Raw genomic sequence first — 14,859 nt, 5'->3', positions numbered from 1 at the left:
TGTCTATAACTTTCTCGCAATATGATTGGTTTACTTCCCAAAATGAGCGTTCCTGATTGGCTATTACATTGCGTGACAAATTGACGCAAGCATGACGCAGCAGCGTTGTCTAGACATCAAATTAGCCAATCAGATTGTGAGATTACAAGCAATTGTGGTAAAAAGCATGTTTCCCTCTGTGAGCAAACTCATGTGTTAAAGAAACAAAATGAATTTACAATGATATCAGCAAAGATTCCATTATATCATGACCAGCTTGTGATTACCTCTGATGTAAATTGGGTGACTTAATGGTACATGTAAGTACTGCAAGTAAGTAAGAACTTTATCAAAGTGACTAGTCATCTGCTTCATTTAATGCATACATTGTACATGTACAGTACTGATATTTTATTATTATTGGGAACACTTAAATGCACATATCCTCAGTTAGATGCAATTTGTATTTAGGATTTGTATTCCTGTCCTACTCCTACATGTAGTTACTGTAGGATCTTTAATATTTCAGGTCTTAGAAGGATCCTACAAGATCTTATAAAATCTTGCAGGAACTTACATGTACAAAGGAAGGACTTGGATGATCTTTTGTTCTCCACAATCACATGCACTCTAGACCCCTTCCTTTACATAATTTTGTAAAGTTTGGAGTATCAAAGATTGTGTTATGTATATCTTACAGGTGGGAGCTTTCGGAAGAAGAAGAATCAGGTGGTAGTGATGTGGAAACACTTGTGAATCAACAGTCTGCAGTAAGCCTTAATGTGTTATAAAAATGGTACACACAGATACAGTGTACAATATGAGTGGAAGATTTGGATAATAATTTTTATTGTATTTACCAGGGAAAGCCAAAGCTAAGCCACTGTAAATCCTATAAAAATCTCTTGCAAATATCCATCAACAGCAATCAATTTACATGTCCAGCAGGCATCAAAATGTATTGTCGGTTCTGAGACTTTGATCTGGGATTTAGTGTACAAGCTCCTTGTGTTCTCTCAGGACCTGTTGTCACGATTCTCAGACTCAGTGTTATTTACATGGAAGCCAATGATAAAAATAATATTAATATCCAATTCCATCACTTAATAAAGATTCTGGGATGAAGTGAATGCTTTTCATGGCCTTAGGATCCTGCATCACTGATTGAAAATGATTGTGGTATGACTTGTGTCAAAAAAGGCTTATGTATTATACTACAGTTGACTTCAATCCCTTGCCCTGTTAAAAGATTTTAAGAGCAAATAAAAAATAAAAGCCTACATGTGCACAGTTTATTTGCCCATAAGCATTTTTTTATAATTACAGTACTGTGGCAGTATTTATTATAAATTTTTTGACAGCAATCACACAGGATATTTTCATTTATTTTCTAAATAATAACAATAATAATAATAATAATAATAATAATAATAATAATAAATTATAATAATAATAATAATAATAATAATAATATCGTTGTAAAAGTTTTGTTTCTTTGTGAATTTTCATTTCAGAAGAAAAAATCACCAGCACCAAGGAAAGAGAACATCCCAGAAATGAGTATTCAATCTGCAACTCCTGTACCATCTCCAAGAGGATCCCATGCGTTACAAAATGGACACATCCCACATTCACCAGTATCACAGACAAAAAGTCCCATGTTGAAAAGAAACACAGAGAGTCCTGTACCAAATGTTAAATTGCCTTCTTTACCACGAAGTACAAAGTCTGCAAGTGGTAGTATTGCTAGTCCTTCGCCAAGGTTGTACCAACATCCCTTAGACAAGGCAAAGATTGATGCACTGGTGATGTCTGCTAAGAAGACAAAAAGCCCTGATTCCTCAAAGGTAAAAAATTGTGCTTACTTTACATGTAGTTTGCATTGTAATTATTGGTTTAGAAAATTAAAGAAAGTGTTTTTATCATATCCTTTGTTTGGTGGGACTTACAATGCAACTCACTCTCAGGTCTCAAGGGATCACTGTCTGTGTACTTTGCAGTCCAGGAGGTACTGCATTTTGTCTAAAGGTTACTTCCGCTGTATGCACATTGTACTGTTTAAAAAATGAGCAGCAGTGTTCAGAACCTTGATGATACACAAGACGATTTTGTGGACGGACACTTTATTTAGGCTTATTTGCTTTACTGTTGTAAGTAGTGGAACAAATTTTCTTATCCAGGAAATGGATTTTTTTCACGCTAGTTTTGCATGAACAATTTTTCTGTTTTCTGCTTGAATTTTTTTTTTCAAAATGCAGTCCAAAATTGGGGTGCGTATTATACACAGGCGCGTATTATACACGGGTAAATATGGTAACAAGTTTTTGAGCCTTGGGCATTTTTTAAAATGTATCGATTTTTGCATGTTACCTTAAGTCCAAAGGAATTGAAACTGTTTGTTTTGCTGCACAAGAACTTGTTCCTGAACTGTAACTTGAGGCATTGGGTAGGAAATTCATCCTATCTGGCCAACGTGGCTGCCAAGTGAATAAAGCCTATTAACATTACACCTAGTTCCACTCAAAAAAAGTCCCCTGTATTAAACCCTTTGTCTTGAGAATGAGGCTTACAGATTTTACTCTAAGCCCAGACGATTCAATTTTACTTGTCAGTGGGGGGCCACTTCAGGGATGAATGGGTTAAGGTATTCACTGTTTTTCTTTGATAAAGGATTTTGGTGCAAGTAAACAAGGACAGGCCAAGCAAGCGCAGTTGGCCGATGGTCAACCAATTAAGAGTAGAGAGAAACAAGGAAAACCTGATATTCATGTTTGGGAAGAAGATGATGTAGATTCTGTGAAGGTAAATAGTTTAGAGAAGTTTTTGAAAGAAATAATTTAAATACCCCATTAATGTACAATGTAAAGTGCTTGTCTCCCTGGGGCAGGTATTGTTTTCATTCTCTATGTCAGTGATAAAAGAAAAAATTGGAGCCTTTTGAGCTTGAAAAAATGGTAGATTTTTGAAAACTTGCTAAGGAAATGGGCCAGCAATTTCCGTATTATTCTTACTGCTGGAAGAGAAGGGGAATTTAACAAATCGAAAGTGGTTCAGCGTTGTCTGTACTCTTATCAACAACGATATTCGTCATCACAGTGGTCAAAATGTTGTGGACTCGTGAGGCGCAGCCGAGTGAGTCCGCAACAAATGTTTTCTTTACCTTGTACTCATCATCAATACCTAAAATAGAATTTAACAATGGACATTGCCTCAGTCATAATTTTTTTTCTGGCTACAGCCCTGGTCTTGGCAATGATTGCTGTGAACAACAGATAAAAAGTATACTGTACCTAATTATCGACCTACAGCAAATCAGATACCGGTACATGCTGAATAGCCCTTTTCACGGTTAGGTTTTCTCATTTGCAATACAATATTATAATCTAGCATGTATGTGAGGCAATTTCGGGCTGTTTTGTAGTTTTAACCCGAAATTGTCTCGCATTTACGTTAGATTACATTGTCATGAAAATGAGAAAAACTAACCGTGAAAAGGGCTATTGGACAACATTTGAAATTGTTTTCCATGACCTGCTAACGTATTTTTCATTGCAACTTTTCTTTTTTAATTGGAATGCTCAAAATCAGGGTGCAGTCTAACTGCAGATGTTGTTTATACACCAGCATTTGTGGTAGTTTTTGAATGGATGAAGTTTTTGTTGAACCCTACTGCTTCCAAAGGGCTTGTCATTGACGAGTTATACAATGTAGCATCTGGCATTAAAAAAGGTTTTAAGTCTATTACGTACGGTGGCCTAAAAGTGCCACGGCAATTTCAGTTTGACCACGGCAACTTCAATTTAACCACGGCAATTTCAATTTGACCACGGCAATTTCAATTTGACCACGGCAATTTCAATTTGATCCCAGCAACTTTACTTTCTCCTCGTCAATTTTCAATTTTTGACGACAACAATTTCAATTTGATTCACGGCTCAAGTTGTCTCGTGACACAGTCAGGGAAATTACAAATATTCCCAAGGTACCTTGCGCGACTGACGTGGCATTGAAGATGGCGGACGGCGGGAAAATCAAAGAAGTGAACAAAGCGCTTCTCGAGTCGTTGTTTTACAAGGGTCTTGAGTATAGAGAGATTTTACACATTCTTAGAAGTCAGCATCATATAAATATTAGCCTTCGCACTCTTAAAAGAAGGCTGAAACAGTACAGTCTCCAGAAAAATGGTGTTGAGTTCTGCCCAGGATCTTTGAGAGATGCCATAATGAGGCATTCCAATTTTTTACCCCCACTACCCCTATGGAAAGCACTTTTCCGACAGTCCTCAGATTCGGACACCACATCTTTGTGCGCCAATTCAGATTCGGACACCACATCTTTGTGCCGATCAACACCAAACTTTAACTCTCGGGCCCGGAGACCAGACTGTTCCGTTTTTTTGACGCAAGGTGTGCTGTCTCTTGTAACTTATAAACTGTTAGATAATGCAGTCCAGCAGGACCTCGGCGACAAAATAATCTATATGTACATATATATACTAAGTTTCGGTATAAATGGGTCCAGTCCCGTCTTTTGTAACTTTTGTGGGAAGTTGCGGATTACTTTTCTTGTTCAAATGGTCCTTCATTGATAAACATAAACTCTGAAATAAGCCCCAACAGGTGTGCTTTCAGATATGTTTTCAAAGCGACGGGCTGATATCTTATATTCGGAGGGGCCGTTTATACATAGGGGCTTCTTATTGGAGGGACATTCGTTTTTAAAATTGAAAATTGCCTTGGTCAAAGTAAAGTTGCCGGCATCAAATTGAAATTGCCGTGGTTAAATCGAGGTTGCCGTGGTCAAATTGAAATTGCCATGGTTAAACTGAAATTGCCATGGCACTTTTGGGCCACCGTAATTACATGTAAGTGACTATTAGGAGTGAAAGGTAAAAATGATCCACCCTGGTCAGTCTTCATTCCTGCTTGCTCCAGTCCAACTGTAGGAGTACAGTATACATGTACAATCTGTTGCTTAGGCCAGGCATTGACAAGCCAGACAAAGAGATGCTTTGTATTAACCGTTGTGTTACAATTTATCTGTACTCTAGGACTATACGGGGAATGATCGCCAGAAGGAAGAAAAGTACATGGAAAGAACGGATGAAGTAATTTATCAGAGAGCAGCTGAAGAACACATAAGAAGACCACCATTGTGGCATGATGATGAAGTGGATTCTGTCAGAGTAAGAACACATGTATTAATTTTTTTTTTTATCAATGCACTGTCCTCAAGGTTGGTGCTCACTTACAACAGATTCCAAGCGTCCTCGTTATGAGCAAGAATCCATGTAAAATGACAATGCTTGTTTTGTGCACAGGATTACAGCAAAACAACGGGAAAACTAGAACCTCAATCAGGCCTGGCAAGTCAGCAGCTTAGCAGGCTACCTTCTGATGAACATATATGCTTGTCTCCCCCTTGGAATGAAGAGGATGATGGGGTCAGTACTCCTTAAGCGGCCTTGCTCTTGCCGAAAAGGAGTTAAATTGTTTTATACATAATAATAGTAATAAAAATTTAAAGTAATGATGTTAAAGGGAAAGTACGGTGTATGTAAACGAGGCTATGACGTAGCAATAGTCAAGGATTTCTCCGGATAACTAGATGTACTTAATATAAACAAGGAAAACGCAGGCGAGGGAAGCAATACTTTGTAGACTTGAATGTTAATCCAGAGGCTAAATTGGATTGATATTGGCTCCACCTCTGAACAAATTTACCTTGTGGTCGTTAAACAGGATTTTATGTGAATTGTGAGTTATATGCAGGAGTTTTACAAAGCGAAAGAGATCTTGCAGTGCTATCCTGCGCTCATTGCTGTGAAATAAATGCCTGGAAATCAAGTTTAATCTGTCCACCATGCCTTTCTACGAGATCCCTGTTACAAATTCAAAACAAATGATCGATTTATATATTTCCATCAAATGGTAAGAGTAACTTCTGATTGGTTGAAAAAGTGGCGCGAGAACTTTGAACCAATCACTGAGTGAAGTACTCCTAAACCAAAGTAATTCACTCTTTTCTTTCGACACTCAATTGAAAACCACTCTAATAATAATGATGAAGATAATAATGATGATAATAATAATAATAATAATATTATTATTATTATTATTATTATTATTATTATTATTATTATCAGAAGCTCATGACCTTGAAGTGTTGAACTCTGGTTCAGAGCTGGGGTTTTTCTTGAGTAAAAACTTCCTTATTAATTGGATGTAATGTAGCTCGCGCATTTTCCCGTGCCTGCAGCTTTCATCTTATTTTTGTCCATATTTGGGCATAAAATAGGTGTCCTAAAATCCCCAGCTTTGTTCCAAGGAGATACATGCTTCAAGGTCATGCGCTTCTGCAATTACATGTAGCTCTTATTAACCAAGCAGGAGGTCTGTATGGGAGAATCTGGGTTGCATTTGGTACTTGTTTGTCCTCCTCAAATTTTCATACTCATTCCCAAACACCCTAACAAATTATCAGTCTGGAAACGAAACACTATTTTAAAAAAAAAATAGCTTCTTGTTTGTAAAATAATTCTTGCATAAATTGACTTTGGTCAACAACTCAAAAATTCACCTTAAGGCGCAGTAGATAAGCTTAAAAATAATAATTTATTGTTGGCTTCCCAAATTAACTTCATTTTACACCAGAATGACTAAAAAGCAAGAATACCTGCCATCGCTTTGAAGAATGCTCCCATATCAAATTTTGACTCACGCATGCAAATTAGGTAGTATTTACGCAACACAATGAATCCACAAAGGCAGAAAAATCTCACAAAAACCTTTTCCTGCCAAAAAATTTTTTTGAAACAAGCAATATAAACTACATGTATATGGTATTAGAGGCATTCTGTGCATGCAAACAAGCAACCTACAGTATTCTCTGTCAAACTAAATAAAATTCTCGCTGGAGTTCAGGATCAAACCCTTTTCTCAAGAAGAACCTTTTCCTTGAATAGTGAAGCATAAAATAGACAAAAAGCTTTCTTTCAAACAATTCTTTACTGTCAAGAAGAAGTCACATTTCCAAATTTTTTTAACCTGAAGACTGTGCAGAGTTGAGTGCAAATGAATATAAATAGCCAGACAACAGAGATCGGACTTGAATGAACACAGTTACATTCAAGGTGTTCGAGTCCCTCAGTGAGTTTGTTAAACTCATATCCAACCGGACATGCGGCTGAATTAAATGAAATATGAATTTAACTGAATGGTGAACCTAAATTCCTACAGGAATATGTCCCCGTAACAGAGCAACCAGTGGCAAAGAATTTTAGCATCAACAACATGGTGATGGAGGAAAGAATGCGGCAGGGTCAGCCACCCCCCTGGCATGAGCAAGATGAGATTGACTCAACAAGAGTGAGTTCAAACGTTATTCAGAACTGAAATTTAGAAAGCAATATAACCAAGTGTTTACAAAAACTTGGTTTTATCCACGGAGTTGACAATGTAAACTGGCCACCGTACAGAGATTCTAAAAGCTGACGTTTCAAGCGTTAGCCCTTCGTCAGAGCGAATCCGAATGGATTCGCTCTGACGAAGGGCTAACGCTCGACAAACCAAACCAAAATTTTGTATACTACTTCCCCACAGACGCAGCACCACAGTTTTTTTAGAAACTACCCCCTTCATTCTTTAACCAAGTGTTTACTGAGCTGAGTTGTAAGGAAAAGTCCCCAATTTAAATGTCGTCCTGAAAACGAGAAAATAATTAATTCCAGTACTCTACATTAATACCTTGTTGAGTTTCTTTGTGAATTGGATTCTTCACACTGTTATATCTGCTTGAGTAGCTGTTTTCTCTATTCATTCCCCGGAGAGGTTCCAAAAAAATTTAAATTAATGGTTTATGCTGGAGATACACCTACATTTAGATATCAAGATCATTTCTAGGCACTTCATTCAGATAGTTCAAACAGCAAACATAACATAGGCGATAAGCCCAGTTGCTGGAGGCAATCAGTTGTCATAGAATACATGATGTCGTGCGCTTTCATGTACATTTGTAGGTTTAACATCAATCTCGATCCCAGAGCTCTTAATTCTCTTTACTGAGGGAGAGAGGAGCTCTGGGGAACCCTGAAACAAAGTGCCTTCTCATTGGTTTTCGTGAAAAACAACCAAAAGCGTCTCTAATTGGTTCATTTTTGTTAGCACGAGGAGTGAGCAGGCGCCGTAAGGTTCGAATAACCAATTTTTGGCTAAAAGAACCCTACGGCGCATGTTTTCCTACATAGCGTTTTCCAGAGCCTTGGGTCGATCCGCGGCTCTTGTGACGAGAATGGGTTGAAGATAAGGATATTTTTCCTTTATCTCCAAGGAGAATTTTTTTATGCACAAAGGTTGTATCCTTTCAATTACAGTATACAAAATGTATGCTTACCAGTTTTTGTCACTCCTTGCAGGATTTTGCAGCCCAGTATCGCAAAACAAGATCAATGGAAAACTCCCGTCGTCCCTCGGAAGAGAATATTTATTTGACACCTCCTTGGATGGAAGACGAGCAGCAGTCATCTGGGGTAAGCTTTCGTGTTTGATTTTGGCATATGTACAAGTAAAAGTTTATTTCCTCAGGGATACTGGAGTGTATAGATTGCCCAAAGGGAAACACTGGTTCCCGTCTGAAATATTTCATGTAAACCTCGTGCTATTTAAGCAATAGTGGACGCTTTCCGTGTTTTCATAGCCTCATCTAAACACGAGGGGGAGTTGGGAGAATTCGAGACAGTTATGCAAACCCGAGACCGGAAAAAAGTCCTGTATCGCTTTTATAAAATATTTCGCAAAGATAATTCGACAAATGACGGAAGTGCTGGTTCTTGATTGAAGCAGATTTTCTTGATACACACTCGCACTTCCCACCAGCCATTCAAAACGCGCGTTTCACAATACATAACCAATCAAAATTCGTGTGAAGTCACAGTGTTTCCATACCCTCATCTAAACACAGCTATTGACCAATGAGAGTGCGGGTACTGTCCTAATTATTTTATAAATATCTGTATCATTGGAGCATGAAATCAGGTCTATTGAAGTTAATGAACTCAAAACAAAGGCTAAGTCATGCTATTCAACTCAACCGCGTCTTGCAGCCATTTTGGTCTTCAGTCGTCATGTCTGACCATAGTCGAAAATTCATGGGATTAGGCAATGTTCCACGGCCGAAAATAGTTTTCAGCGCAGTGATGTTTATGAAAATTGCTTTTGGTTCATGTGAAAAGTTTAAATTATTCACGTGGGCTCACTTTGAAAAAAAGGCCGAATAGTTTATTTCGAGTGCGAATAATAAAGGTAAATTTTGTTTTAATCCACCGTGTCATTGACTCGACCTAGTTTTGAAATTTCTCTTAAATTTACGGTGGTTGAAAGGAGCCGGTATTTTTGTGTCATTGGTAAAAACTGACTTGACCTTCTGTTACAAAGGAAAGTATCAATGAAGTGAATTTAACAGGGCTATGTCACGTTAATTTGGGGTGTTTCGAGGAAATCTTTAACTAATCACGAGTTTGAAACTTGAAAATGGTAACATGGAATTCCTTTACTGATAAAATTATCGTTACATCACAAACAAGATGATTCTGAGCAAAAAACCACCTTTATACAGGGGATTTGCCATTAACTTGAAAAACGTTGGGCCGACTTTTTTCGGAATTATGCACATGCAATCCGTTTCAATCTTGTCCATTTGTGTCCACTAAATGATCCATGCATCTCTTTCCCTTTTCTGTATTTTTTTTTATGTTGTTAAACAGCCTTACGTGGTTATTGCAATATTTCATTCTACTCTTTGGGCATTTTGGGTGTCGTGAAAATTACGTCATTTTGCGTGACACAGCCCCTTCAACTTGACCTGGGAGCGAGTAGATTGTGGCAGTGGGGGAGATCCTTTTAACGCTAATCGAGCTGATTAATGTCCTCATCAGGGTCGAGGTGGATCAGATCATTCGGCATCCAGTAGATCATATCGACTGACTCTCGAACAACAGCGGGCTATACAGGAGGAAGTGAGAGGCACCGGAATGGCAGAGGCTGCTGATACGGTGCAAGCACTGTGTGAGGAAAAGAAATCAGCTGACGGCACGGCTGTGCCTGGAGTGGGACCAGTGATGCCTGGCAGAGATAATGGATTCAGTGGTGAACAAGATCAACTGGCAGCACAACAAGTGGTACAAACAAAAGGTTAATGACGATCAATATTTTTATCACAATTGCTTGTAATCTCGCAATCTGATTGGCTAGTTTGCCGTTGTCGATAACAGTCTAGAAAACGCTGTATGCGTCATGCTCGCGTCAATTTGTCACGCAATGTAATAGCCAATCAGGAACGCCCATTTTGGAAAATAAACCAATCATTTTGCGAGAAAGTTATAGACAACGCTTGCTCTTTCTTTGTGTCATGATTTTGGTTACGCTCTGAAATAAAAACTTTCTTTGGCGTTGAATGTAGTGGTAAAAAACAAATCGAAAGTGGTTCAGCGTTGTCTGTACTCTTAAGTATTCGTCATCACAGTGGTCAAAATTTTGACCACTGTAATGACGAATATCGTTGTCGATAAGAGTACAGACAACGCTGAACCACTTTCGATTTGTTAATTATATTTACAAAGACTTTTTTGCTCTTTAGAGTCGAAAGTAATTTGTTGCTTGTTAGTTCTGCTGAAAACGGCTCCCCCTTGACAAAAACACAAACCAAGTTGACGACTCAAATCATCTGGGGTTTGAGCTCCATTCTATCTTTTTTTTTTGGTTTTACGAAAGTGCCTGTTGGTCGTGTTTTGTGTTTTTCGGTTTTAAAAAAGTGTTTGCTGGTCCTGTTTTGTGAAGAGGCGCTGCACTTGCCTTGGCTAAGGTGGATTGTAACTGTTTGTTTATTTTGGACAGGTCAACTGCCTGATGCTTTACCTAATGAGTCTGGGACGCAAAGAGGACCTCACTTGCCGGACATCATTGTAGATCCAAGCAATGTTCCCGTGACCAGCATCAAACCCACAGCTTCACAAGCGCAGACTTCATCTAAAGCTGCCCCTGAATCATTCAAGACAGCTTCCGTCAAAGCGCCTGAAGACTCTAGGCTAGTCAAGGAGCTGTTACCTAGCAACATAGAAAGGCAGGCAAGCTGTGCTACTGTTCCTCAGAACATCCGTTCAAGCCTGGGAACACGAAACCACACCAGCGCCAGCGGTGGCGGCGCGCCAGGTGCAACTCAAAACAGAAATATGACCAGAAGCGTCAGCCAATCAAGTCTTGAAGCAATGTGTTATTCACCACACGACGCTCTGGAAGGCTTTGAAACATCCAGCGTCGTAAGCTTTGCGAGCACTGCTGCCACCAACCACGATCTGGACACGCGTATCGACATGGTACAGTCACTCCTATCTATGTTAGGAACTCACGACAAGGATGACATGTCAAGGACTCTCCTAGCAATGTCTAACAGTAAGGACAGTTGCGCCGCTATGAGACAGTCGGGTTGCTTGCCATTACTCATTGATCTTCTTCACGGTAAGGATATCACAGACAAAAACTCCCGTCGGGAGGCCCGCGCGCGTGCAGGACTTGCCTTACACAACATTGTGTTCTCGAACGTGGAAGACAGGCGTGGAAGACGCGAGGTGCGAGTACTCCGTCTGCTGGAAATTGCGCGTGAGCACTGCGACGTTGTACAATTCAAGGGATTCCCAGTACACCCGTGCGCGGAACGTTGGTATCCACCACTGAGGGACTATGGACCAGGACCAGCTGTAGCTGCGCTTATGAAGCTGTCGTTTGAAGAGGATCATCGCAATGCCATCTGCGAACTGGGAGGACTTCAAGCAATTGCGGAACTCGTGCAGATTGACCACCAGGTAAATGAACGCTGTAAAGATTTCTACAGCATCAGTCTGAGAAAGTACGCTGGTATGACGCTGACCAACCTGACTTTTGGCAATACTAAAAACAAGAGCTTGCTGTGCAACTTCCCTGCTGCTATCGACGCGATCGTTGCTCAGCTGGAAACCGTCGAGGAAGAAGAAATTGTTCAAGTATCCGCCAGCGTGCTGAGGAACCTCTCTTGGAGAGCTGACGAGCTGTGTCGCAAGACTCTACGTGATGCTGGTGCCATAAAAGCTTTGCTATCTGCGGCTCAAGCGGTGAATGGTGAGCCTGCACTGAGAACGACTCTTAGTGCCCTTTGGAACCTATCAGCCCATTGCTCGGATAACAAAGCTGAGATCTGTGCTTCCCCCGGTGCCCTGAAATTCCTGGTCAAGTGCCTTAATTATTCCAGCCCATCAGGAAACATTTCTGTGGTAGAAAGCAGCGGAGGAATATTGAGGAATCTTTCCTCGCACATTGCCGTGCGAGCTGATTACCGCAAGACTCTCCGTGAAAGCGGCTGTTTTCAGGTGCTCATGTCTCATTTGCGCTCTCCCAGCCTCCGGGTGGTCAGCAACGTTTGCGGCGCATTGTGGAACTTGTCTGCCCGCTGCGTCGAGGACCAAGAACTCCTTTGGGAGCTCGGAGCCGTGTCATTACTCAAGTCCTTAATCAACTCGAAGCACAAGGCCATCTCGCAAGCTTCAGCCGCTGCTCTGCGTAATTTAATGGCTGTGAAGCCTGGGAGTTCAACAGACAGCGAGTCGGTTTCCTCTAGAGCATCCAGACACTATCAAAGCATGCCCGCTAACATGCGATCAGCAGACTCTCAAGCAAGAATGAAGAGTGACGTTAACAGATTGCCGAACTGTCAAGACCCTTCCCGTCAGTCGCTGCCCATGCGCCACACGCACAACCATGAAGTTGCACCGTATTCCGGTGCTGGAGCAAAGGCTTCACGTGGCTTGGTTCCTCAGTCAAGTCTCGTTCCAGTCACCAGGCAGGAAATTGACTCTGCATCAGTCCATCACAAACATACACCTTCTAAAAAGAAGACAGGATCTTTGGGCTCACTGGCGCATTCCAGTTCTAGCTCAAATCACGGTACCCCACAAGAACTTGAACCCAGTCCCTCCCTGACCCGTGCCAGATCAGATGTTGGACCAAGGGCCCTTGCGGGCAGGCAGAGAAGAGCTAAAGCACGTGCCGCTGACAATAACAGTGTTGAAAGCGGCGCGTCCGTGGACAGTAGACCGCACGCTGCGCATTTTAAATGGGCTCAGAGTAACGATTCCCTTGCCAAGCATCGTCGCCAAGCACAAAGAGACATCAAGAAACAGCGTGAAGGAGACCCCCGCCACTCAGGGCAGCCAGTGGAAAAACGTGACCATTCTCGATCATCGAGCGACGGGTGTGCGGTCATTCCACTGTTATGCGACTCGTACCCGTTGCATGTGTCGCACAACCCTAAGCGGGGTGACGGATCAAAAGATAAGAACGAGACCTCGGTGATCTCGCGCATACGAAACGCAGTACAGAGGAACACTGGAGCAGGTAGCAGTGGACATTGTCAGCAGCATGGGGGCACTATGTCATTGGTATCACCTAACACTGCTAAGAAACTGAATCATTGGGCTAAAGGCATCTCCAGGGAGACGTATGAAATGACAGAATTTGTCCAATCAAGGTCGCGTCAAGCACTCGAGCAACGGGAAGATAGGTCTAGCCCCAACGCCTCACGACCTCACCACAGGAATACCGCGCAGAAGTTTAAGTCGTACCGGGACTCAGATACTGACCCTGACTCGGATGTGGATTCCGAGGAGGAGAGACACTTGTTCGGGCAAGCTCAGATGCCATCGGAATTTTCCGAGGTTAGCAATGCCTGGATTGAAAAGGCAAAACCCAGGGTACAATCGCCTCGTTCAGCAGACACGGAAAGTGTAGCATCGTCAAGTTGCAGTTGCGATCACGTGGAGAACGTATGGATCCGGCGTGCTGCTGAAGCGAAGGGTTTGAAATCCGATGGCACTTGTGGCAAGTGCAATCGTCATCGACCATCAAAGAATTCAGAGAAAAACGCTGACAGTAAACCGGCAGTCGTGAAAAGCAGACGAGATTCTAGTGATTCGCCAATTTCAAGTCCAGGAATTCGCCGGGTGTTAAGGAAAACATCCAGCCGGGAACAGAAAAAGAACGCAGAATCTTCGGCAGATCCTTGTAAGAGGGGAGTGAAAGTTACGTCGCTGTGATATTAAAAAAAAATCTCTTGAAACGAAGAGACTAGAGTCCTAGCGTTTGAGAGAGTTAAAGGAAACGCGTTTCTTAGAGTTTAATTTAAAGAACATTCGACATCTGAATTGCGTTTAAAAATAGCCGTGTTTTGTGACTGTTGGATTTACAGAATGTTTATTTTCGAATCGGGTGCACCTTAATCCAGTTCGGGAAACGTCCCCGATGTATCTTTTAACATCTGCGGTGCTTTTCCCTTTGATTTCGGTAGACTTGTAAGACTTAGGCGACTGAATTGCCGAGTTAGATTCTAATAAGACTCGTTTAATTAAGTCACTTAAGATATGGTTCTCATTATGTGACATGGTATCCTAAAAAAAATTTTAATCTTGTCGTTGAAATTTTCTTAACAACCTCAAATGGAGGAGTGGTGTTTAAAATAAGTCGGAATCACTCTTGACTTTTGTTTGTATTGCATCGTGTAAAATGTTTGGGGTGTATGCACTCTGTATATAATTATGATATACGAACTTCGTTATCGTTGTCCAGTGTGTTATTGGCTTTGTGGTTTTTGACTGTTATCGGTAACTGCTATTCTGCTAGGAGAAGCTAAGTTGTCGCTTCCGTGTTGCTTGCATTTACGTCTATCTTTACTGCAGCTGCTATTTCCTCTCCTGCGAGAACGTCTTCCTCAAAACGATCCCCTTTTCTGTTGAGCCGACGCAGACGTTGTCTCGAAAAATTACGTCACTTCTGTGATTATCCAAATCATTAATATTTAATA

General features: G+C 41.1%; 1 protein-coding gene across 2 annotated transcripts in view; it reads left to right on the top strand.

Moving 5' to 3' along the window:
• LOC138007804 (adenomatous polyposis coli protein-like) overlaps positions 1 to 14,618 on the top strand; it is a 29,658-nt gene extending 15,040 nt beyond the window's left edge. For both annotated transcript variants that reach the window (XM_068854881.1, XM_068854882.1), the window contains 9 exons: positions 680 to 749; positions 1,494 to 1,826; positions 2,650 to 2,781; positions 5,030 to 5,164; positions 5,300 to 5,422; positions 7,218 to 7,346; positions 8,393 to 8,506; positions 9,911 to 10,166; positions 10,869 to 14,618. In XM_068854881.1, coding sequence (XP_068710982.1) covers positions 680 to 749; positions 1,494 to 1,826; positions 2,650 to 2,781; positions 5,030 to 5,164; positions 5,300 to 5,422; positions 7,218 to 7,346; positions 8,393 to 8,506; positions 9,911 to 10,166; positions 10,869 to 14,095 — 4,519 coding nt within the window. In that variant the 3' untranslated portion in view covers positions 14,096 to 14,618. The remainder of the gene's footprint in view (positions 1 to 679; positions 750 to 1,493; positions 1,827 to 2,649; positions 2,782 to 5,029; positions 5,165 to 5,299; positions 5,423 to 7,217; positions 7,347 to 8,392; positions 8,507 to 9,910; positions 10,167 to 10,868) is intronic.
• Positions 14,619 to 14,859: the final 241 nt, after the last annotated feature.

Source organism: Montipora foliosa, chromosome 6 (genome assembly GCF_036669935.1).
Source record: "Montipora foliosa isolate CH-2021 chromosome 6, ASM3666993v2, whole genome shotgun sequence".
NCBI lineage: Eukaryota > Metazoa > Cnidaria > Anthozoa > Scleractinia > Acroporidae > Montipora > Montipora foliosa.
This window is presented reverse-complemented; position numbering and strand designations above follow the sequence as displayed.